Below are 25,326 nucleotides of genomic sequence, written 5' to 3'. Positions count from 1 at the left end.
CTTTTGTCATGATTATAAGTTTCCCGAGGCCTCCCCAGCCATGTAGAACTGTGAGTCAATTAAACCTCTTTTCTTCATAAATTACCCAGTCTCAGGTATGTCTTTCTAGCAGTGTGAAAACGGACTAATACAATATGCTAATGAAAGTGGGAAAACTAAGATTGATTTTGGAATGAAACATGCAGTCTCAACTTAAGAACACCCAATTTACAAAACTATATATATCCAGACAGAGTCATACTGAATGCCATATTCTCCCACATCAATGTCAAACGCTTAGCATGGCCAGGGAAAAGCTGTTCCTTGCCCTAAGGCAGCCGTGTCTTCTGAATATGGATCCATATTCACTTTCCATCTTAGCCTCCATCAGACACACTCTTCTTTTCCTAAAGCATTTGCAGGGCAACAGAGGGTTCCAGGTTTCAGAATGTAAACAGTCATATCTCATTGAAAATAAGTTGAATGATTATTAAGTTTCCAAGCTAGATTACAGAAGTCTTTTTAGCCCATATCATAAATAAAATAGCTCGGAATTTTTCCTATGGAAAAATATACTCTAAGTTCCAAGCAAACAACTTAAGAAAATTTTTAGAACTAACACATTCCTATATTGGGAAGAGCTCAAAAGTCTGTTCTTCCTCCCCACCCACTGTTGTTTAATGAATCTCTTAATATCATAAAGTCCCTCATGTGTCATGTGTAGACAGTCATTTTTTAATCAGGGCTCACTTTGTTACCTTTTTTCAATTAAACCTCTTTTCTATATAAATTACCCAGTCTCAGGTATGTCTTTATAGCAGTGCGTAAACAGACTAATACAGGAAATTGGTACCTGGAGTGGGGCATTGCTATAAAGATACTTGAAAATGTGGAAGCGACTTTGGAACTCAGTAACGGGCAGAGGTTGGAAGAGTTTGGAGGGCTCGGAAGAAGACAGGAAGATGAGGGAAAGTTTGGAGCTTCCTGGAGACTTGTTGAATGGGTTTAACCAAAATGCTGATAGTGATGTGGACAATTAAGTCCAGGCTGAGGTGGTCTCAGATGGAGATGAGGAACTTATTGGGAACTGGAGTTGCCAATAGATCAGGAGTTAACCAGAAGCTTGAGTTGAGTATGGACCTAGCATATGGATATACACATTGACATCTTATGCTAGTGTTCTGGCCCTCCCTGCCCTGACAGTGGTAGAAGCATCCATCAATGCCCGTCCTGACATCAGCATAAAGGACAGGTTGGAGAGATTGTAGATAAAGTCAGAGAAGCTATTATAATGCTCCTCACCTGGAGTTCCCCAGATGGAAGACAAGGAGGCCCTGGAACAAAGGAATGGCATTTGGGACAAAGTAATGTTGGCAAATAAGAAATGCAACAGTGGTCCAATCCACAGGAGATGCCAGGCAATTGCTCATGGCATGAGATAGGGTCATAACGAAGAGCAAAGACCTGAAAAATGTTTCTTCTTCCCTTCCCTAGGCATCCATGATCCCACCTCATCTACATCCCACAGAGCCTCCATTTTCTCTAGGTATGAAACTGATTTCCAAGCTAGACTGAAAGCTGGAGGAAGATGGGACACATGTCTGCTTCATTTTCTATTACCCCAGCATGTAGGTGCAGCACCCAGCCCCTAGTTGTTTATCAGTATAGGTCTTGATGGTCACCTCCCCAGCCTCCCACCTCAGGAGTAGGCTCCACATGTCTCCCTTTCAGAAACAAGGCCACTTAAGACGCCAAAAACCCTCCTCGCCTTGGGCTCCACACAATCAGTGTATATCTTTCCTCATCTGCGGTGTGCTCTGAAAGTCGTGTTCACCTCCAACAGTACATCTTTAAAATGGGTCACCTCTCCTCACAATCTACTCCAAAATTTCCAACAAGTTTTCTTCTTTTCATTTTGCCTCCCACCAGCCTATCCTATTCCCTTCTCTCCCCCTACAAAATCTAGTTCTTCTTCAAATACATTTAAACATTTTCGCTAGGACATCTATCTATTTCTTAGTAAACATTGAAGAGAGTTTCTTCCTTTATTCAAGTATGGAGCCCTGCTCGATATCCTTTTGGTCTTCATATGCCTTCTTTCAAGGCCTTTCTGAAATTTTTTTCCATGCCTGAAAGCCAGTGGGGTTTTAACACAGGGACTGCGATGGCTAATTCCAAGGCAGAGTGAGATCATTATCTATTAATCATTTGATAACTCAAGTTTATCACCTTGATCAATGAATAAGTTATCATTTGCCTGTGGGTCCCATTCTTGAGTGGTCATGGAGAGCTCTGTAGCTCACCCTCTTTACACTCATAATTTGCACAAATTTCACCTAAGAGTATTTACTTAACCACTTTAATTCTATTTGTCTCCACCTAAGACATTTAATTCAACAAATATTTATTAAGCTTCTCTATAAAAGGGACTCTGGCAACTTTCAGACCTGCACTGCAGCACCAGCTCTCTGCTGGCCCACCCCCTGCAGACTTTGGGCTTGCCTGTCTTCATAATCATGTGAGTCAATTCCTTTATATATATGCACACACATGCGAATCTTATTGTTTCTGTTTCTTTGGAGAATTCTGACTAATACACCCCCATTCACCATCCAGGCTTTTGAGGAGAAAGATACCAATCTTTGAAGCAGAGGACACTCTGGATAGAGCCAGGATTTTGTTGCAGAGTCTGAGAAAAGTTCCCTCTGGAGAAGGGATGGAAGGATAGTCTGGGGGGTTGATTTAGGACTGGGTGTATGACATAGGAGAAAAGAAATCCCTGGGGGACCTAACTGAGGGAAGTGGACCTCTTATGATAGTTTCTCAGAGCAATCTAAGAAATCATGTAGGCCTCTGAGAAGGCATCAGGAATCAATGCAATTTGATTAATTGATTTAAAATATGTTGAACTTTTCAGCCTCCATTGTGTATTTTTGGTGCATTACTCTGTGCAGTTATTTCATCCGAGACAAGAAGGGGCTGGAAGATTGCCTGCTCCACATTCAAACCCTCCTTATCGTATTGGTGCTGACATGACACAAGGATATGCAGTCTTTACCCGGTCCTAATTGCTCACAGAAAGTTGCCAGTCCTTACTGCTCACAGAAAGTAGTGAAGCCTCCCTTCACTCACAGGGCCCACAGAGGTATGCCCTGGTTTATGTAATGAATGGGCTGCTACAAATAGGTGTGATGCGTGCCTTTGTGAATCACTTTATATTTTGAAGACACACTAGAGGAGCTGGCTATGTCAAAGAAACTTTACAAGTGCCTCATTTCTTAATGTCACAAGCATTTCTGATTTAAAATCATAAACTCTTTCTAATGTATTAGCTTATGAAGTTTCATGTTTTGCCTAAGAGGTTTAATTAAAGCAAGATAAAACTATGCTTAATAACATTCAGTTGCCTGAAAGAGCTCTTGCAGAAATGCCTATTACCAGAAAGTAGCTTAATGTCTCAAATAAATGTCAAGTTGTCCAAATCAAACTGATAGGCAGCTTAATGAGGGATAAATGTCACAACTATCCATATTTTTCCACATTTTTTTTAGAAAGAAAACATTCACACAATGAAGGGAATCAGAATCTGTTTTTATATCCCTAGAGTTATAAACATTTGTATCAAAATATTTACAATTATAGTATATGAAATAATCTATTAACGAAGAAGCCCAATACAGTACTAGAACAATCCACCAAAATAATGCAAATTACATGAGACATAAATGTCACAGAACAATAAGTAAAAGATAAGGGATACATGGTTTACTCCAGTCGTAGTTCAACTTCTTAACAAAATTTGAGTATTTCCTCTGGATATGTCTGATATGTAAGTATGCTTCTGCACTAAGACAGCCTTCTATAACCACGTGATAATTAAATCATAATAACAAAGTTCATCTTCCCACAGTTTTTGCTGGCCAATCTCTCTAACCCAAACCCAGGTAATTTGGTGGCTTGCCCTCAACATTTCCTTAACCAGAATAAACATAGAGAAATAGAATTAGTAATAATCCTTTTACATAAATACCAGAAATCATGGCATAACAAATCCCCAAAAATGAAAGGTATAAAAGAAATGGATGAGGCGAAAGCTAATAAAGAAAAGTAGGCAAGATGTCTCAGATTCTCCCTGGGGTAGACCTTCTCAGGGCGATAAACAAAAAGTCTTCCCAAAAAAACCCTTTAGACAGAATCTGAGATGGCTTAAAATAGCTGCTCCAGGGCAGAGCAATGCCTGCTTAACCAGGAATAACATACTACTTCTAAGTCCTATATAGAGGTGCTCCTGCAGCTGCAGGCAGCTCATCTACCATCTGACTAGGTACTACAAGAGTTTTTCCTTTTTTATTTTAGAGAAAAGATCTGCCCATCACCTAGATTTTTATTTATCTCATGGGATTTTCTCATTTTCCTGGGAATGCAGGCACTCTGTTCTTATCATGGCTGAAATATAGTATGCTTAATACTTCACAATTATATAGCACCTTTCACCCAAGGGCCTGTTGTTTGGTTTTGGTTTACGTGTGTTTTAATCAGCTTCCAGAATTGCCATGCCTCACCTGTGAAGTGGGATAGGCAGGGTCCCTAAGAGGTGATCACTTCAGCTGGTGTCTAAGCCAGAGCTACCACTGAGCCTAGGAACCCTGATCCTCAATATTGATCATTAGACAAAACTTCTTCAAAACAGTTAAAGGAAGAGTAATAGGATTGTGCTACAAGCAGCCATGTCCATCTCTTTCCTGTTGTATACTTAAAAGAAACATTGACTGCATTGAGGGGAATCCTAAAAATATAACCCTAATATGGCACTGTTGCAAGACTGCCCCTTGGATCCCACAGTTTGTGTGGTACTTTCACCACCAAATTGTTCACTAGTGACTTTAGAGAAACTCCAGAAGAGCTGACTTGGCTTTAAGCGAGAGGCCTAGCAAAGACCATGGCTTGAGGTCTCCATGAGGGACAGCCGTGTGTGAGGTCTGGACTGGGCTCTGAGCATCCCCCAGGTTTTCCATTGTGAAAAGATCTCCTTCTTGGTTTAGCTAACCCACCAAGGTGACCTTACAAACTCTCTCTCCTCCTCCCATTTTGTCACTGAATTCCACAGAGCTAAGTATCTGTTCCAAAGAGGGACAATGGCTCGCAGGCCAAAGCCCCCCAGGAGGCACTTCAGACTGGAATGTGATGTTTTGCTTTGGGTCAGAAGGGCAGGATGGCTTCCAGGCTTATCGTATTCATCACAAAGACAATATCTGCTCTTGCCAGAACTTGTACCGCTATTTTAACTCGGTGCAGTAGGTCTGTGGACCTCAGTGCATGACCCAGAATTCACCTCGGAAGTGGGGCTGGTGTTGTGGCAGCTGATGGGGCCCCAGACAGTGTGTGTCACTGAGAACAGCTGGAGGCCAAGTCTGGTGGCTGCAGGGAGGCTCTCTGGCCCCCATCAAGGGAGCATCAAAGTACTAGCCAACTACTTTCTCCCCAGGGCGGGGACTTGGCAGCAGACAATCTCCTCAGTAATGGTTTGGGATTTGACCTCCCCCTTTTCTTCCCCCTCCCCCCTCCCCATCTTGGTTTTTCCTGTACAGCAACCTCCACTTCCCTCCCAGATTCAACGGCTTCCTCCTCCCCACCCCCCAGATCCCCATGAACTCGTCTGGCCTTATTTCTTTCTCAGGACCAGATAGAGAACGCCGATGATGAAGCTGAAGCAGAAGCAGATCCAGGCCAGGATATAGGAATAGCCGTGGTGATACTCCGACCCGTAGTTGGTTCCAAAGCCATTCGCATAACGATTAGTGTAGATGGACACCCCCACCAGCACGCACAGCCCTGCAGGGGAAAAGGAGATGTGTCAGTGTGTTTTCTTACATTAACATCGAGAAAAAGTTTTTCTAATTTTAAGAAGATCCTAATTCCCTCATTAGCAATAGGAAAATGAACTCTGGTTTTTTGTCCCTAAACAGGAGTTCTGATGGATGTCCCCTGGGCCAACCTCGATGGTATGTCGATAAATTAGAGGTGTCTGGGTTCTCATATCTGTGCTCGTTTGTGTGTCCATAGTGTGATGTAAAACACAGAACCTCATGCCTACCACCCAGCTGTTCTGTCTGGCCCTTGTGGGTCTAGGAAAGCTAATCAGGGATGAAAAAGAGCACGTCCTTCCACCAACCCGAGTATATTGGGAAAGAACAACAATTAAATGAGAATCACAATCATTGTGTGCATTGTGGCAGTGGTTTCATCTTTCTGAGAACTCCTACCTTTCTGCCTTCTTCAAGTGTCTTGTATACATGTGCTATTGACAGATAATGAGCTGCCACTTGGTAGCTACCCAGGAGCACTGGTTTTGAACAATGAAGAAGATGAGGGTTCTTAACCCAAGCAGCAATTCAAGGTTTTCCATGAGAGAACAAATAACCAGAGGAGAAAATTGCACAAGGAAGTTTCACTGAACCATGTGCTAACCTGTCCAAGTTGCCAGAAGCCCTCATGGTAAGATGGACTTAACAATGTAAACTTGACTCAACCCATGAGATACTCACAGCACACCAGCATGGTGGCCCCCGAGAGGAAGAACCGGTTTCCCTTCTCCATGGTGAAGAGCTGGAACACGAAGACCAGGAGAGAGATGGCAGAGAAGATGATAGAGAGAATCATGAAGGCCTGCACTGTCTTCAGGGCATCTGTAGACACAGGGCGAGGAGAACAAGGGCATGGGGTCACTCCAGGGGCCGAACATTCCCTGACCACACCTATTGTCAGCACTGGGTCAATATCTTTATATATACCTTGATTGGCGTATGACAGGGTCTCATTGCAGAGAGTGTTGGTACAGTTATTCCAAAGACCTACTGATGCATTTCCCGCGTTGGAAACCACCCAGACCTGAAACCAGAAGGAAAGAAAATGTTGATTGAAAGCTGACCCTCTGATTTAAAAAGAAAATAACAAATCAGCTTGCATAGGGATCAAATATTAATGAAGACACTTTATCTAGCCATAACGATGGCTAAGCAGCCTATCTGTGGGTGGAAATAAGGTCCGATTAAAACTGAAGTCACAAAGATCCCAAGAGAAGAGAGACAGAAGAATGTGAAACCCAGAAAGAAATCACCTAGCCCTCTTTGGGTTCCACGATCTTCATAACTTAAAATAAACGGAAGTAATCCAACCACAGTGGTTTAAAATTCTAAGGTTCTGAGAAACAGAAATCCAGGATGAAGAAGCTGGCTTAAGTGTGTGCAATTCATATACTCTAACAAGATTGTTTCTTTTAAGTCCCTGGTTGACCAGGAAAAAAAAAGTGAAATGTCTAACTGGAAACAATTAAAAAACATAAGACCTACTGGGAAAATAACAATGAATCTGGTGGTTAATAAGCCCCTTTCATCTAAACAGAAGGATCAAACTTGACTGTCACAACATGCAAAGTAATTTGACAGTAAAATGCTACAGCAAGTGCTTTCCTGTAGGGGCTACTAAAAGTTGAAGGGTGACCTGAATGGATTCCCCCAGGCTCATGATGGTGCCGCCCTCCCTTCCTGCCTGGCCCAAGAAAAGGAATCATCCTTCTAGAATAGAAAACAAGTGCAGGGTTCTGTCTACACACACACAAATGCACACACTGGAAAGGCGGGGCCAGGCACATGCAATCACCTGCGCCAATCCCTGCTCTTCATTCAATAAACAGCTGTGTGCCGAGCCGTATATTAGGGGCTGGTAATTCACAGATACGCAGCACTTTGGAGCTCATTAATACACTTTGAAGAAGCTTATCAGATTTATCCGGATAGATGTAAGAGTTGACATATAGAATGGCTAAATTACAAAATGAGGAGGTTGCATGGGTGGGGGTTGCCTTATCACAGTTATTCTTAAATTAGCCTTGCTTATGATCACACCCACCAATGTTTGCAAAGCTCTTCTAACTGAACTTTAAAACTCATTTATACTTTAACTGTGATAGGGACCTAAACAGATTCTGAAACCATGGTTTGCTGGACTAGTGATGGGTGGCCTTGGTTTTTAAGTCCAAGGAGCTGGCTTGTTTTTTCTGAGAAAAGCACAAGTAAAAGCAAATTGGGCGCTATAAGCCACCACTAGAGGTCAGAGTAGCCCAGAGTTCAGGGAGAAAAGACTCCCTCCACTTTTTTTTTTTTTTTTTTTTGTCTGAGTTAGTTAATTAAGTGGCACTGTGTTAATCTTGCAAAACTCCACTTTCACAGGCTACTCTTTGCTCAAAATTTGAATTCTCTGGTCTGGCAGTCAAAGCCTGTCATCCTCTCCTTCCCATCTATCCTTCTAATCAAGCTTCTCAGAAGGGGAAGCCCGGCTCTGGCCACTTAGGTGTGTGTCCTCCTTATCCTCTGACCAAAGCTTGTCCTTCCTACATGTGCTCCTTTGCTAGCACTCTCACCTGAATGCATCCCTATGATCCTTCCACCTTCCCTCTTTCACTAAGAGAAACCTCAGTCATCTACCAGTCCTCCAGGTTCACCTCAAGCTCCACTCACACCTGCTGCTGGGAAGGCTCTTCTAGAGCCCCAAGAAGCCACACTAGATCCTCCAGCCCTTAACCACCTACAGCTCTGGCAGGATCGCTCCTGTGGCCATTCACCTTTATCCTCTTGTTATTTAATTGTTTGAAGGGCAAGCGTGTGTTTATTTTGTTTTCCCACAACTGAGCTGTAAGTTCATGAAGGGCAAGGGCTGTGGCTTAAACTTCTTTTGTGCACTTGATGTAAATATTCGAATGATTTCTCAATGAGTGAATAAACAAAAGAATATTACTCACATTGGCAATGGTGCAAACAAATAGCATAATAACAGTGGCGATGTGGACCACAAATATACCAGCCAGCAATACCAACATCTTGGCTTTCGGTTTTTTTGGTAACTCGTGAGCAAAGAGTTCTGAAAAGAAAAAGAAAGGGACAAAAACGGTTACTGTTGGATTCGATAAGACGACTCAGTTTTCCCACACATGTGGGCTCTCTGCTAACCTGGGGAAGAGCTGCTCTAAAAACCATCACAATCGAATCATAAATTCCTGAAAACACCCCTGTAACCTAGTTCTGATTTGCCTAAGTGCCTATTCATCCAGTTATACATACCTACATGGAAACATAATTTGGTTTCTTCTTAGGTATTTACATACTCATTTCTCTAATACATTCTATTTCAAATAAGGAACAAGAACATTTTATGATAACTGTTACTATTTTATTTTGTTTGTGTTTTAGAGGTTACAAATAGGACTTTGATTTTCAAAGAAGTAGACCTTTATAATTTCCAGGTCTCTGTGCAACAATGTCATATAAATGTCCATTTTCCACTAGGAAAATGCCCATGCTTTCATCAAATTACTCACCCAGCACTTTTAATAGAAGTGAATGCCTTCTGAAGAATAGCAGCTATTACTCAATGCCCATATACTGAATAGGCTACTAATTTGATCCCGGATGAGATATAAAATGTGAAAGACACAATTCTATTATTATAATGCTGTTTGGTTTTCAATAATTATAACAACCTAATTACAGTTTAATGGTCTGGTCACTCCCGACTGAGCATTTCAGACTAGTATTACTATACCTGAGCCTCTGGACTCTGTGTGCCTCATGGCAGAAAGCCTGCCATTGGTCTGGGCAGAGAGTCGTATTTTCCACAGCTCAGTGTGACGGTTCTGTATGCAACTTGAGATACCACCAAATGTGCCTTCTTGTACATGACATTTACACAAATTCCAACCCTTCAGGACTCAATACAGAAGATAGGCAAATGCATAAATCACAGGATGGGAGGATTGGGAACTAACATTGATTAAGAATGTACATGGATAAACAAAAGTTTTCAGCCTTAATGGCAGCAGAGAAGAAGGGAGCCCATTGATCATAAAGCCTAGAAAATAAAGGAAGTGTGAAGGATACACATGGGGGAGGCTATTCTGATTTATGTCAGCTACAGAAGGAGAGCTTTGACATGCCTAAGACTGTCACAAAGCAGTGCAGGCTCAGAGGGACATCAAAAGGAAAGGGCTTGAGGTTATTCACACCCTAGGCAGAATGGATGTGTGGATGCCCTAACCAAGGGAGGAGATGGCCAGGCGCGTCCTGCAGTTGTTCCACTGCCCTCTCTCACTCCACCTAATTTAATTGACGCTTTGAATGTGCTTGAGCCACTTTCATGCCATACCAGGTATTTATTAGAGAGCACTGATACTATAATTCCAACACTTCACATGCCTTTTATCTCCTCTCACTTTCTTCATCAGGCAACCAAAAATCTGGAATGATCTAATATACATCAGGGTGCCTTGCTCTCTGCAAGCAAGGAATGAGAGGCAGACACTGCTTCCACCATTCTCCCTGACCCTCTCCAGCAGCCCCTTCCCAATCTGGCCACTTCCTTCCAAACCAGGCTGTTTTTTTATGTGTCCAATTTAACTGCGAATGCAAAAATTATGACGTTTATCCTGCCTTTTCAGGGGAGAGGTTGGAGCTTTCATGTCTGCTATTAATAATCTCCCCACACATTCAAATGCATTTTTGCTTTTCTCGGGTTCTAGCACACCTCCACAATTTTCTGCTTGACTTAAATGCACAGCAAAAAGAGTTTTTTGAATCAGAGGTTGAATTAGAATCGTATCCAATTATTTGACCGCTCATCTCAGTTTCCTCATTTAGAAAGTGGAAGTCGCAATGTCAATTGCAAAGGGAAGTGTGAGGATGAATTCAGATTGTTTATGTAAAACACCTAGTGTCTGGCACATGGCAGCTACTAATAATGGGGTTGCTTTAGCTGTGGTTATTATTATTACTATTATTCATAAGTGAAGCCAGGTAGCTGTTGCCAACTCAACCCAGTTACTCAATCGCTAGGCTGCCCCATGTTAAGTGCTATGTAGTCCACGAGGCAGGGTGTATAAAATCCTTTCAGTCCTCTTAGAAATTGTCATTTGTCTGACCCTTGCTCCTTAAGCGGGGAGACCTTTAAGAGCACACCCTCGGGAAAGACCAGGAGACAGTTCACTTTCTCAGCCCAACTTCCTCATACACCCCAAGATTCACACCTCACCAGATCCTGATCTCCTTGCCCCCTATGGGGAAAGGAACAGGCTGATTGCAGGGAATTACAAATACTACATAACGAATACTGATGTTTAATCCTCCTCAGGCTCTTCAAATGACTTTCTTGTTCCTGTTGCTTCTAATTTACAAACATCCTCTTCTTAAAAGCGGGAAGGGCTGGAGGGGCCAATAACAGAATATAATCCACCAAGTGAAGCCACTTAAATGAGTCACAGAAAACATTCCCTCCCTGATCGTTTGTTGGGAATTCAGCGGCATTTTGTCTCCTTGGGTTACTCTGTAACCCCTAAAGTCAAGTCTGATTTCCTCTGCCCAGCTCACACTCTCTGTCTCAATGACCCCTCCCACGGCACCTCTACCTGGACCCATGCGTCACAGCCCTGGTGGTGTGTGTGAGTTCCTGGCCCCTGGATCCAGCTGACCATACGCCCCGCCCATTACAGGCTGGAAGAATGGATGTGAGAATCAAGCAAAAGAGCAACTCTCTTTCATATTGGATTTTTGTGATTGTGCCCTCCCTGTCTTTTCACCACGGAAAGAAGCAAAATGTCTGGAGTTAGCAAGTGGTCTTCTTGTGCGAAACACACAGTTCTGTGTGTTTCTTGAGCTACAACTTCTCCATCTTTTCACTGGCCCATTATTTGTCAGGTTTTACTAATATCATTCACTGTCAGTTTAGAGGGGCTTCCATTATTTTCAATGGCCTTCCCCCAACACAGGTGAAAACAGAATGAATTATCTTCTTGAGTTTCTGGGCTGAATCATCCCTAGTTACCCAGTCTCTATACTGGGCTAGATACCTCCTGTCCCCAGGGGAACCCTCAGTCTGGAAGGGGGTGATCATTGAGGTCTTTATGAAAAAGCCATTAGTGGTAACTAATGGGTAAATAGCAGAGTAGAATAACAGAAGAACCCTTGCTCCTGAAACTTCCACCCGCCCATTACTTGCAGGGTAGCTTGTTGGGAGATTCATTCCCTGCCCCACTGTGAATCTTTCTTCATACCAAGGCACTGAAAAAAGTACCATGTATGAGAATTTACACATTGGAAGTGTTGGTGGCTACTACTTATTTCTTAGCAGTGTGTTTCACTAAAACAGTAGTAGACTTCTCCCTCAGCCCTCTCCGAAATGCTATGGGTGGCACTCTCCAGTGGAAAGCATACCCCAGTCCTAGTGAGGCAGCGCAAACCAAGATGCAGAAAATCACAGCATTGCAATTCTGAATACTTTGAAGCAAGACCTGCTTTTTGCAGAGCATTTGGTGCACTGGGCAGTCCCAAAGTTGTAGGGGAATGCTCATAACAGCGTTCATTTGTGGTACTTAGACTGCCAGACCTAGGCCAGCAGAGCTTATCAATTCATTGCATTTTTAAAGAACAGGCCATCCACTGACTTCTATGTGGATGCCAGGAACACATTTCTGTACTCACTGCTGTGAGTGGAGGATGGTCTCTTTCTTAGGCCTCACCTACCTAACATACGTGGCACAGGGGCAGTCAGGCGCTGGGTGGGAAACTGAGGAAGGTATAGGAGCCATGTATGTTGACTCTGGAGAGAAGTATTGTTAACAGAAATGGAGATCAGCACCTCAGAGCCACACACGAGTCTCTGATATCCCTTTTCTGTTTTTTCTGCCCTAATGGACAGGCTTGCAGTTCCCTACCTCTGACCACCATCTTTTGTTTCTGACCACTGTTCTTCCTTTTCTTTCCACATTGCCCAGACCGCACTACAGCAGACGTGTCTTTGTGCTCCTAGCTCTAATGCAAACCTCACAAACACTGACCATTCAGTATTTAGATAAAGTTCTTAGCTAACAGAATAGCTAATATAGTTATAGTTAATAGAAATAACCCTGAGGGAGTTCGAGACCATCCTGGCTGACATGGTGAAACCTAGTCTCTACTAAAAATACAAGACATTAGCCGGGCATGGTGGCACACGCCTGTAGTCCCAGCTACTGGGGAGGCTGAGGCAGGAAAATCGCTTGAACCAGGTAGGCAGAGGTTGCAAGGAGCTGAGATCGCTCCATTGCACTCCAGCCTGGGCAACAGAGCAAGACTCCATCTCAAAATAAAATAAAATAAAGAAGATTAAAATTGCTCGTGGCTATAGCTCCAAAGGACTAACTAATACGAGACATGAGAGAAGGGAAAGAGGGATAACCAAACCTCTCAAGTTATCTCCATCCGTTTAAATCTTTATTGGCTTCTTGCCTCCCTCCTGCACCACACACACACACGCACACACACACACACACACGCACACACACACACATACACACACACAAATGAAACAATCAAAGGAACACAGACCTGAGACTGCCATACATTGCTTTGTTGCCTTTGTTCAGGCAGCCTAACACTTTTAGGGTTCTCTGACCAGTGAGAAATTACTCAGGCCCACATGGGAGCCTTTCCTTTTCTGGTGGGTAACTAAATCTGCAGAGACTTTGAGAATAATTGACTTCTAAGAAACAGAAGGGAAGTTTAGAGGTGCATAATTTGGCTCCGTGATTGCTAAGCTAGGAGTCAGATAACTTCCTCCTGTCCAGAAGTCTGTGTGCTTATTGAACTGCCATGGGGCCTGGAGGCAGCAGCAATTCTTTAAGTGTGGCCTAAAACACAATAACTGGGAGCAATACAATAGAATAGAGCAACCAAAAACCCACTTCTTCAGTGAAGGAAGTGGTCAAAATCCTGGGGCTTGAGTCACTGAAGAATTAGCCTTAGCCGAGGGGTGGGAGGGGAGCATGCTCAGAAATCAGGGACTGAAGACGATGCGAACACTGGGGGGGGCCCTCGGGGCTCAAATTTCCATGATTCATTTGAGAATGGGTAAGATTCTCCCAGATGAAAGGCATCATGGAGGCCTTCTCTACAAGAGGGCACGAGAGAGCTTTCTGAGAAGCAGGGACGGATCTGGCTGGCATTTCCCTGGCAGCTTAAGAAAGACCAGGTTTTTTTCTGGGGAGAAGAGAGCAGTAATGACCACTGCCAAATGACCTATCTTCCCTTCCCCTCATTCCACTTTTGTTGCCCAAAACCTCACAGTCCTACCCTGAGTTTCTACCTCTATTACTCCTCTCACATCCTTCCTTATGTTCCATTCTCACTGCCACTGTCCAGTTCAGGTCCTAGCCTGACCAAGGCATCAGCCTCACCCATGACCCTGTCTCTGAACGCCTCCCCTCTAACATATCTTCTACCCTGCTACTGGGTTATCTGACTATGGCACTCCCCTGCTCAAGAACCTCCAAACCCCCACCACTAACCACCACCAATCACCAGGAAAGAGGCTCCAAGCACCTCAAGCCAGCCCTTGCAATCCCAGGCCTCGGATTTCCAAAACTAAAAGCCCTGCTTTGTATTCTTCTTTCCGTGACAGTCTATCAAATTCTTTTCAACCAAGCTAAAATCCTACCTCTTCCAAAAAGCCTTCCCAGATCCATAGGTTAGGAGTAGTTTTCTTTTCTCTCTTATTTTATTGCCCTCACATAGCTTTTCATTAAAACCGCTAATGATAGCCCTAAGATTTTAAGTCCCTGAAGGGAGAGTCTTGCCTATGACAGGTACCAAACAAATATCTGTTCAATGAACAAATAAATGAATTAAGGATGGCTATAATTTCTTCCCTATGGAAAAATAATCAATGTCAAAATGACTGAAGACTTCATAATAACCACAGAATTCTAGAGGGAAAATATTTCCTTTTTTTTTAACGTACATAGACTTTAGTGCTTTATTATTTTTCAGAAATTGTTTAATACTTTACTACAACTATATATTGAGCATCTTATTGTATGCAAACTTTACTATATTTCTATATAAATACCTACGTAAATACGTGACTGTTTCCTGAGTGCATTTGAGTACACAAGGGTATATATGTGTGTGTTGCCTTTTGTTCAAGAGGAAATAAGTGAATTCAAAGAGAATGTCTTAAATTTCTAAACGCTAGTTTGTCTGCAGATTTAACCTTTCTCTCTACTTCTTTGAATTATAGAATCTCAGGACTGAAGAGGGAGGTCTTTAAAATTCCTTTTCAGTTCAAGAAAGTCATCTACAGATCCAGACCAAAGAACTATCTAAATCATGCTTAACCTCCTCCAGTCATGGAGAGCTCACTACCTACCAGGATCCCCTCCCCAGTTAGAAAGATTTTTCTGACAATACGTCCAAGTGTGCTCTTGGCAACGACCACCACCACTTTTAATTCTGCCGGTGACATTACCCTACTAGACTAATTCTTCCTCTTTCTAGCATGGTTGTCTTCACAGAAGAACTACCAGGTTATCAGAAGATTCACCAGAGGCCCTCACCTTAGATCTCAAAATCTCAGTCAAGTCATAACACGGTCCTGAGATTACTGCTAGACACTCCCTTTTTGTTGGACAATGTTTTTCTGACAGTGAAATTCTGATCTCTTTCTGGATAACTGTAAACTTTGGAGAAAGCTTTCTCACAGCATCTGACCAAAGACATGGCCCTTCCTCCAAGGCATGAGGAGAGAGAGAGAGGCGTAGCCGCCGCTTCTGGTCAGCTGACCCCCATGAGTCAGCCATCCCCACACCACCTTCCTCAGCGTGACACCTGAAACTCCGCAGCTGCCTCTCCTTCCTAAGGACACCGCGCAGGGTGGCACGAAAGCCTTTCTGTCCTCTGCGCACGTCAGGAGCATTTTGCTTTTATTGGTTTGCTTTTGATGTGTTTGTTTCCCATGAAGGGTCATTTGGTTGGCAAAATGGATGCTCATGTTACCACAAAAGCAGAAAAGGAAGCACTCCTTTCTGGGGGCAGCCAGAGAGGATGTGTCTGGAGGAGGAAAAGACTGGGATTAAAGGCAGGCTGAGTGGATGAGACCTTGGATGAGCCTCTCTGGCCATTGTTATTGTTGTTTTATATCAAGTGTACTTTTCCATTCTCAATATTGTTTTTATGCAGGAGTGGGAAAGCAGGGTATTAATTTCTCCGTGGGAAACATGCGAAGAAAAAGAATTCTCAGGGACCATTTCCTTCGGCCTTTGCATAGCTCATGTTTGGTGTGGAAGGAAGGAACCTCAGGTAGGACTTGATGTTGGAAAATACAGGGCAGTTTTTACGACCAGGGGAAACATCGTCAATCAAGCAGCAAAAGTAATAGGAACCTACATGCTGCAGGGAAAACAATTATTTTTTTCATCTCCCAAATGCAGGCTATCATAAATGGGGGTGATTATACAGCAAGTCGTGTTTGTCTGGTGCTGTGTAGACTAGCACAGAGTCTCACATAGTTAGGGGTGACGAGCCAAGGGGTGGGTTGCGAGTGGGGCAAGCCCGCTATATGAGAGAGAACCTATTGGAGAACCAGATTCTTACAATAAATCTGCCTCCTACCAACTGCTGACTTTGGAAAAATCACGTAACTTCTCTGGTCAGTGGCTCCTAGAGGCACAGAGTTCAAAGTAGCACAGAGCAGGGCTTCTCAGCTCCAATACTGGTTCCACCACACCTGAACTGTGACCTGTAGACCTCAAAGGATTAGCGTGAGGGCTGAAGGCCTGTGCCAGGCACAGAGCGGGGGCCACACAGTTCCTGGTTGGTTGGTCTCTTCCTCCGTGTAAAGTGAGAGGCTCAGGCCAGGGAAATGGGCCTTATGCTTCCCTGGCAGAGCCTGAAGACCAACGATTATGCTAAAAGCAAACAAGCGGCATGAATATTGTTTTTGCAAACGCTCCCAAGGAGAATAACCTCGCTCTCTTATTTCCGCTTGTCCTCCTTTGTGTCCAAGGGAGGGGGTGGATTTGGGCAACAGTTGCAAAGACTGAGGCCAGACCTGGGCTGTGAAGTTGGGGCCCAGCCCACTCCCCCAGACTGCAGCTGGTTAAGGGATCGGGCGACGTTCCCTGGGCGAGGACGGAAGCGTGAGTTGCCTTCTGCTTTTGACAAAGGAGTGTTCTGGCAGCCAGAATGTCTTCAAGGGAGAAGCTGCCAAGATAATAACTAGGGGTTTGGGAAGAAAACCTAGGTGTGGCCCAGCCCCAGCGGCGCTTGGGCGGGACCAACAGTAGATGGCGGCAACATGCTTCAACCAGCAAAGCTGCAGCCTCCTGGAAGGCGGCAAGCTGGGAGGGGAGGCCCCTTGCCTAGAGACACCCCAGACCCATCAGGTGGGCTCAGGGCTTCATTCCAATTCTTTCTTTAGAGGTTGAGAGGCACTGAGGTCATTCAGTCCAACCCCTTGATAAGAAGGAAATGCACGTCCCCAAAGGAGAAATGGAATCGAATCAGAACTGAAGCCATTTCGCACCTTCCAGGCAGGGCTCTTCCACCTGGCATGATTTTCTCTCTCCTGTCTCTTGGCTTAGGGTTTGCTGGAAGTTCTAGAACTTCTACCAGATCTACTGTCCTCTCTTTTCCTCCTACGTTCTCTGAATTAATCAGAGAGTCAACATACACCCCTTAAAACTGTGTCAATTATAAAAACACATGGTCTTCAGAGGCCACTGCTTCTCCCTTCGTTTTGCAGAGAAGGCCCACCCAGCAGAGCCAGCCTGCCTGGCCACCACAGGCCCGAACCAGATCCCCCTGCAAACTCCAAGCAAGCTTCTAACCTTCTAACCACAGGAATCCCCACCCCACCCAGACCTGGAGACTATCTTTAGTAAAGGGAAGCTCCAGGTCTCAGCTTCAGAACTTTCTCTGAGATCAATGTGAACACACTGGCTTGCCCCAAGCTAGTTGTTTCCGGGTCGCAAACCTCTCTCCAACTCCCCTTCTCCAGCATCCTGGGGAAGGGTCTTTGAGTCTTTGAAACGAGAGGTCTAAGGATCAAGGACCCCGTTTTGCTCTCAGCTCTGATCTGACCTGGAAGAGGAGAAACATTGAAGAGGTTCCAGCCTGGTGGGCACCCATAGCGGAAACTCAAATGATACCAAAGACGTGTCAACTATCCTGAAAAAAACAAGAGGAAACCAATGCAACAAAAGATTCTGCACAGGGGATAAAGAATAGAATTCTGACCGAAGGACTGTCCTGAAACATTGAGGGTAGGTGGTCCCCAAAAAAGAGCGGAAGGATGGAAGGGGAAACAGCCTCATCACTTCTCCCTTGCTCTTTCTCCATCCACTTAGCTCTTTGTCTATCCACTTTGTCTTTCTCTATCGACTTAGCTCTTTCTCCCGCTTCTAGGTCTTTCTGCCTGCCTCCTCCGTCAACACACAGCCTGGGAAATAGCATCCCACTTGCTCTCCCGCCCTTCCTCCTGTCTTAGTCGCACCTTCCTCTTCCTCCTCTCAAATTGTTCCTCATTGGCTCCTGTCCACACCTATATTCCACACCCTCATGCTGCAGGGTCTCCCTCCTCGAGAAGAAGGTGGAGTTTGTTTCCCAGGGCCAGCTCAGTTTCTCCCTGAGCCTGATTCTGTTCCTGGTGAATGCTTTGCTGTTGTCAATGTCTTCGCAGACTCAGCCTGCCCTCCTCATCTGAGCTGGCACCCTTTACGTTTAATTACTCAAACCTCTTTCTTTTATTCCTAGTGCCGGGTGAACGCTCATGGCTAAGAGTAAGTCCGGGGAACACCATGCCTAAAGAATCTGTGAGTGGATGGGGCAGAGGAGGCTGCGTGGGTCCTCAAGGAACCTAGGAGACGAGAATCCTCTGAAAAATGCCCATTTCAATGCCACGCGTTGCCCTGTTTCACTTTTCTATCAATTTTTACAGATTAAACTAGCTGCTAGCGTCAGCCCAAGGGATTCCTCAAAACAGAAATGGTAGGATCTTAATTTTTTTTGTTTTTCGTTTCTTTTTTGGTGTTTTGTTTGGTTGGTTTGTTTTGTTTTGAGAAGGGTCTTGTTTCGTCACCCAGGCTGGAGTGCAATGGTACAATCATAGCTGACTGCAGCCTCAAAGCCCTGGGCTCAATCAATCATCCTGCCTCAGCTTCCCAAGTAGCTGGGACTACCGGCATGCACCACCCCACCCTGCTGTTTAAAATTCTTCTTTCAGAGACAGGTCTATGTTGCCCAGACTGGTCTCAAACTCCTGGGTTCAAGTGATCCTCCCACCTCAGTCTCCCAAGTAGCTCGATTACCACGCCTGGCTGAATCTTAGAATCTCAGAGCCATAAGGGGTGTGAAAGAACCAACAGGTTCAACTTCCGAAAGCAAGAAGACAAGTGATAACACCACTTATCTAGTGATAACACCACTAGATAACACCACTGCCCCTCTGTCTTCCTAGTCAGCTGTCTGACATCTGCTCCAGGATTCTCGCCGTGATTTCAAGCTGTGCCGAACGGGCTCTCTAGTTTAACTACCCTCTTTGAAGAAACAATTCATGAAACAGGCTCAGCAAATAGAAAAACTGTCACAGCCACATAATGCCAAGGGCACCATTCAGCAGAGGAGTCCATCGTAGTTCCAGGGAAATGCCATCTCCACCACACAAAAGAAAACCTTGACCCAAACATTTTGTTAAAAAGGAAAAGACTGAAGCAGCAATCACCACAGGTGTTTGTGCTTTCATTTTTCTCCTTCACTATCAGTGACTCTCCCAGGTAAATTGAAGGAAATGGTTTTACCCAGGCAGGACGCCAGGGACTGAAGTGTTGCAAAGAGTAGTCTCAGGACATGTGTATGTCGGGGCTGGGTGATGGAGATTCAAGTAAACCCCTAACTGGAACCATATTTGGGCTTCCTTCATTACTGAATAGCAAGTGCAGTCCAGAAATTCAAGATCACCTGGGCGGATCTGGGGAGAGTATTAGAAAAGGGAAGCCTATGGTGAGAAAATTCCTGTTCTACACTGGTTAAGATGTAGGAGCTCTTCTCAAGGGGTTGATACCCAGATTGCTGGCCAGCAATTACAAGGAGGCTACATTTGATGGGCAGCCTGCTCCTGTAGTTACTATGATGGGTGGTGACAATGTATAGGCGTGGGCTACGTGAACTATGGACCAAGTTATGGGACAATCCCCAAGTTATGGGACAATCCCCTAGCTAGAAGCCTGTGTCCTGGTATTGGATTGATCTAACCATGACTTAGTAGGTAGCAACACTGGGTGTGTCCCTCCAAGTATGTACATCTGAGAGTCCCAAATATGCCTGAGCTTTTGTGTTAGGCAGCTATGTACATACATGTGGGAAGTTAAAGAGGGAACCATATCCATGCATTTAGAAAATGAAAATACCTCCAAATCAAAAACCCCATGAGTATGATTGACTAAGAGCATAATTCCAAGCTTCAAAAATGCTCCCTGCCCTTCTGAGCCTTAGGCTAAAAAAAAAAAAAAAAAGAAGAAGAAGAAGAAAAGATAATGCAATGTAGATCCATCAAGTTGTATTCATTAAATATTAAATAGGCATTAAGTGTTTAGAGGATAAGGATCATTGGGTGGAGCAACAACGAAACCAGAATAGATATTTTCTGAGTTGTTTCAGGTCAGCAGAATCAGGAAGTTATAAGGAAGTTGATTTTGCTGGATTTAAGGAACTTTAATAAAATTAGAGCTAGCCTGCTGGGGGAATGAGTGTGGAGATACACACTGAGGTTCTGAGCTCCCCACATCTGGAAATTTTAAGATCTGTAGGATGGTCATCTGTTCAAGATGGTGTAAAAATTAGATTTCTGCACACAGTAGGAGAATGAATGAGATCCAAGATCCCTCCCAAATTTAGAATTCTGTGAACGAAACAAAGGATGAAATGGAACTGACTTGCCTCCTGCCCTTTCCTGTGGCGACAGTTCAGTTATGTGCCCCACCAGGCTCCATAGAGTCTACAGAAAAGCAGTCTTGCCTCATCCACAAGTTTTCCTAGGTCTTCAGCCTGTCTCCCTCCAGTAGCCCCTGTGGATCTGGCACTACCTGAAATTCCTAGAGCCACCCAGAGCAAGCCAAGAGGGTCTGCATTCCCGGGCAGGGGGTCTCAATGAAGCCCACTGACAAGGCTGGGAACTTGATGGGCCTAATCTGGTCTCTGGAGGAAGCAGGAAGGGCTGAGGAAGGCGTAATAAGTCCTTTCCACAATCCACAGAAGGGATGTCTTTCCTTTCCCCAGCGGTCTGCCCAGCAGTCCTGGGAGATAGCCAGATTCTAAGGATGTGAGCTGCTCCGAGTCGAGTTGGTTCTTGATGGCCTTTTGCCAACTCCCAAGACAGTGTAGTACCCACAAACAATGTAAAATGTGGGGAGCCCTCTGACCAGGGCGCCAGACAGGATGTCCTGCAGCCCCCGCCCCCGCCCCATTCTTCGGAGTCTGGGTGGAATTGGATCTGCCCCTGAGGGTGGGAGGGGTGGAGCGGGAGGCGGGAGGTGGCGGGAATAACCCTCACATTTCTGTATTGTCAAAGCTGAAATCCAGAAAAACTCTCACAGCTAAGGGATTCTCTCACTACTTCTTGGAGGAAGAGCAGAGCGCAGGAATCAAAACGGCGTTTTGCTAAATTGTCTTCAAACTCCAGCAAAGTAACATGTAGCATATTTTCTCATGTATAAAGCTGCAGTATCATGTGAAACGTTGCCACAAATAATGCAGTTCATGATGGTTTACACTCCCAACGTTTTCGGGGCTTTCCGTGCGCTGACTGGTTAGACAGACATTGCTTATTAGTTTTAACCTGCACAGAACTAAAAGATTTGTATAATTTTCGCAGGATATTAACACTATTGATTTAATAATGGCTTCTCTAATCCACATCCATGTAGTGTGGAAATAATAAACATTTGAAGCAAATGTAGGAGTTCCCTTCATCTTGAAAAGTTGCCCTGGTGCCTACTCAATCATCCCCCCGGGGCAGTTTTACAAGGCGCATTGCCTGCCCAACACAGGGTTGATTACATCTAAATCTTCTCTCCCAACGTACTGCGCTTCTAAAGGAAAAGCCTAACTTTGTCAGACAAGCTGAATCCTGTCATTCTCATCTTGTTTACTTGGGGAAAAAAAATATACCAGTATCTTACGTTGAAATGGGCCACACCTCAGCAGACACTCACCCAATATGCTAACCTAAAAAAAAAAAAAAAAAAAAAGGAAAAAGCACCCTTCTTCATTCCTCCTGATTTACTTCATGATTAGCATGAGTATTTGCATTTATACAACCACATTTTGGGAACGAAAGAAAAGATAGGCATTTCAAAACAATCACTGCCTTCCATGCAGAGAAATTCCACATCCACTTGCTTTTAAAAGTTCTTTTATCGTTTCTGATATGCTATCTTTTCACTGAGCACTGAAAGGCAGCTTTTTCTGGGGTGAAAGCACAAAGCCACTCAACAATTTTTAACAGGCACAGATGTTCTCCTGCCCCACCCTCTTCTCCAAACCCAGCTTCCCTTTTGCCTCCCCCGCCCTCCACATCTGGCCAAGAGAAGGCATCTGGAATCCTCATCAGCTCCTGCTTCCACCAAATGAACCCCTCCCACGTTTCATTTGAGACACCAGTTGCCTCCCTCTCTTTCACTCTGTAAAGGTTTTCTTTTTTTCTTCTTCTTTTCTTTTTTTTTGAGATGGAGTCTCACTCAGCTCACTGCAACCACTGTCTCCCGGATTCAAGCAATTCTCCCGTCTCAGCCTACTGAGTAGCTGGAATTACAGGCACCTGCCATCATGCCTGGCTAATTTTTGCATTTTAGTAGAGACAGGGTTTCACCATGTTGGCTAGGTTGGTCTTGAACTCCTGACCTCAGGTGATCCACCCACCTCAGCCTCCCAAAGTGCTAGTATTACAGGCGTGAGCCACCATGCCCGGCCAACAGTTTTCTTTAAACAAACCAATCCCCCTCTTCCCATCCTATGAGGAGAAAAAAATACTTAAATTTAAACAGAAATGAATAGAGAAGAAAACAGGCAGGAAAAGCAATGTCAAAAATAAACTGAAAACCAGTTATCTATCCACTACCACCCAAAAAATCCCAACCAACAACCAGCGAGCAGAGAAAAAATTCAAGTCCTGAAGCAATCAGAATCAAAACGGAGGAGTAGAAAACCATCTGGGCAGTTCCCGATGTCATTTCCAAGGTGTGTGGTGTTTCCTCCATAAACAGCATCCTACCCCGGTTTGTTTCAAAGTCCCTGCTCCCTCCACATCCTAGAACGAGAACCCGGACACTGCCAGGCACGATTTCAGTCCCGCCCCACTGATTTCCCCAGACTCCGTCCTCAAAATACACTTTTCTGAACTTTCTGGAAAAAGTTGTCTCTGTATCCACTTTGAGCCAAAAGTTTCAAGGATCATAGAAAAATAGCAAAGGAAAAAAGTAAAAGCAAAGCTTAGATGGGGTCAGAAGAAGGAGAGCCGTGGAAAGGAAGGAGAAGTTTTGCTGAGAGTCCCCTCAGCGTTAGGAGCTGTCTTACCTGGAGAGTCCCAGCGACAGAGGCGCTCTGAGTGGCGGGTGCTGGCAGCAGCCCTGGTCCGCTCTTCTGGAGGTATGCGACCACACTGAGGGGAGGGACCTGCCTCCCGAGGTTATAAGTTTCCCCTGCTGGTGTACTGGGGTGTGTAATGGGCGGTTTCTTTTCACCGTGTTTTAAAGGAGTTTCTATGAATCAGTCTGGCTTTAAAAAAAAAAAAAAAAAAGATTTGTTGGTAAGCTACGCCCTGCTAAGCTGGCAGTCAGTCAAGAGTGGCTGGGAGTGAGCCATCAATTCAAAGAACCCTGTTGTAGGCTGTCTCTGACTCAGACACACAGACCACAGTGGAAAAAGGAGTGACATTGCTTCAAATGAGTAATAGGATCACACAAATAGATCTGTTTACTGAAGCCCATTCCTCCTCACCAGAAAGGAGACTTGGTTACCATGGGCATAAGGCAAAACACAAGGTTTCAGCCTGGGAGGGGGAGTAAAGGGGCCAGTGTCCTGCTGACGTCCTAGGTCATCATCAAGTGAGATTCCCAGTCTTCTTCCCCCATTAAATGCATCAGCTGCTGCACACTGTCAGGAATTATCAGATTCCTTCTTTTATTTACTTCCCTGCCTGACCCTGGTGCACTGTCCTGTGGGTGGCTGTACAGGGAGGCCCTGAAGGCAAAGGGGACACATGAGGAGCCCTTGCAACCCTGCCTCTGAGTGATGGAGCACTGATTGAACAGCGGAGAATCCCTGGTCTTTCATTATGCTCTGCTAGTGCCTGTGTGGACTCTCCACATTCCAGGAGGAAGTCCTCTAGTTAAGAACTTTGCTCTCTGCAATAATCAGCTGGACCTTGTTCCACAATTGACTTTCTTGAACTTGGCCAGTAGCGTAATCATCCGAACTACCTCCCTGCACCACTCCCCCCTCTCTCTCTCGACACTGGAGCTGGGAGAGGCCTGTGAAGTCATCTCATCCCACAGCCCAGGCATTCCACTGGAGAGAGTAAAAGCCCAGATGCCTGAGTTCAAGCCCAGCTCTCCACAAATTTGCTGTGTGACTTTAGGCGAACCACTTAACTTCTCCATGCCTATTTTCTCATGCATAAAATGGAGATGGCAGGTACATAACTCATAAAGCTATGATGAGAAATACACATATATGGCTTATGACAGTGTACGTAGTGAGCACTCAACAAATCTTAGCTACAAGAATTATTTTACTGAAGCAGCAGCTCAGGCCCAGAGAGGTGAAGTGACTTATTCTAGGAGATACAGTACGTTACCAGTAGTAGCTTGGATCTAAGTCAACACACCCAAGCAATTCTATTTCTGATATTCTCTGCTGCACCCTGATGACCTGTTTCAATTCAAAATATGCACGGGTAGTATTTCTTCATTCATTCCGTCAATACAGCCTGCACGTCAACCTTCACTGGGCCTGGTTCAGAGCACTGAGTCACAGAAGTGAACAACACCCCTGCCTCTTGGAACTTATATTCCCTAAAAAGATAGAAAACAGACTGGTGGCTATTCACCAAAATGTTGATCAAATTCGGTGATAAAATTATGGGTGCATTTTAGTTTGATCTGGTCACAATTCTGTATTTTCCAAATCTTCTGCAATGAACCTATATTACTTTCTTTAGGAGGTTGGGATGTATAAGGATGGATGGATTTTAGGAAAAAATATTTTAACATGGGAATGTAGAGAATATTTTCTAAGGTGAATGATAAGGAAAACATAACACACACACACACACACACACACACACACACACACACACACACAATGATTTGATGATGCTGCATCTTCACAAGTCCCTGAGAACTGAATTCTAGCTCTGTAAAAGTAAGAAGGTCTGGATTTTCTCACTGAAAATTGATGATGTGATAAAAGACTGCATGTTTCTCATAGAGTTCCT

At 44.4% G+C, this 25,326-nt stretch overlaps 1 protein-coding gene across 1 annotated transcript; it reads right to left on the bottom strand.

Moving 5' to 3' along the window:
- Positions 1-3,549: 3,549 nt before the first annotated feature.
- On the bottom strand, positions 3,550-23,761 carry EMP1 (epithelial membrane protein 1). Its single transcript, XM_003906035.5, has 5 exons — positions 23,406-23,761; positions 8,777-8,895; positions 6,771-6,867; positions 6,525-6,665; positions 3,550-5,811 (listed from the first exon to the last, which is right to left on the bottom strand). The coding sequence occupies exons 2-5, from the start codon at positions 8,852-8,854 to the stop codon at positions 5,642-5,644; spliced, it is 486 nt and encodes a 161-aa protein (XP_003906084.2). The 5' UTR covers positions 8,855-8,895; positions 23,406-23,761; the 3' UTR covers positions 3,550-5,641.
- Between the last annotated feature and the right edge of the window lie 1,565 nt (positions 23,762-25,326).

The sequence above is a fragment of the Papio anubis genome, chromosome 9, assembly GCF_008728515.1.
Source record: "Papio anubis isolate 15944 chromosome 9, Panubis1.0, whole genome shotgun sequence".
In the NCBI taxonomy this organism is placed as follows: domain Eukaryota; kingdom Metazoa; phylum Chordata; class Mammalia; order Primates; family Cercopithecidae; genus Papio; species Papio anubis.
This window is presented reverse-complemented; position numbering and strand designations above follow the sequence as displayed.

Excerpts from the sequence above, each read along its gene's own strand:
- EMP1 (XM_003906035.5), bottom strand. The coding sequence starts at position 8,854 with ATGTTGGTATTGCTGGCTGGTATATTTGTGGTCCACATCGCCACTGTT. Across the intron at positions 6,868-8,776 it reads TTGTTTGCACCATTGCCAAT|GTCTGGGTGGTTTCCAACGC; the intron begins GTGAGTAATATT and ends TTCTGGTTTCAG. Across the intron at positions 6,666-6,770 it reads CCTGTCATACGCCAATCAAG|ATGCCCTGAAGACAGTGCAG; the intron begins GTATATATAAAG and ends CTGTGTCTACAG.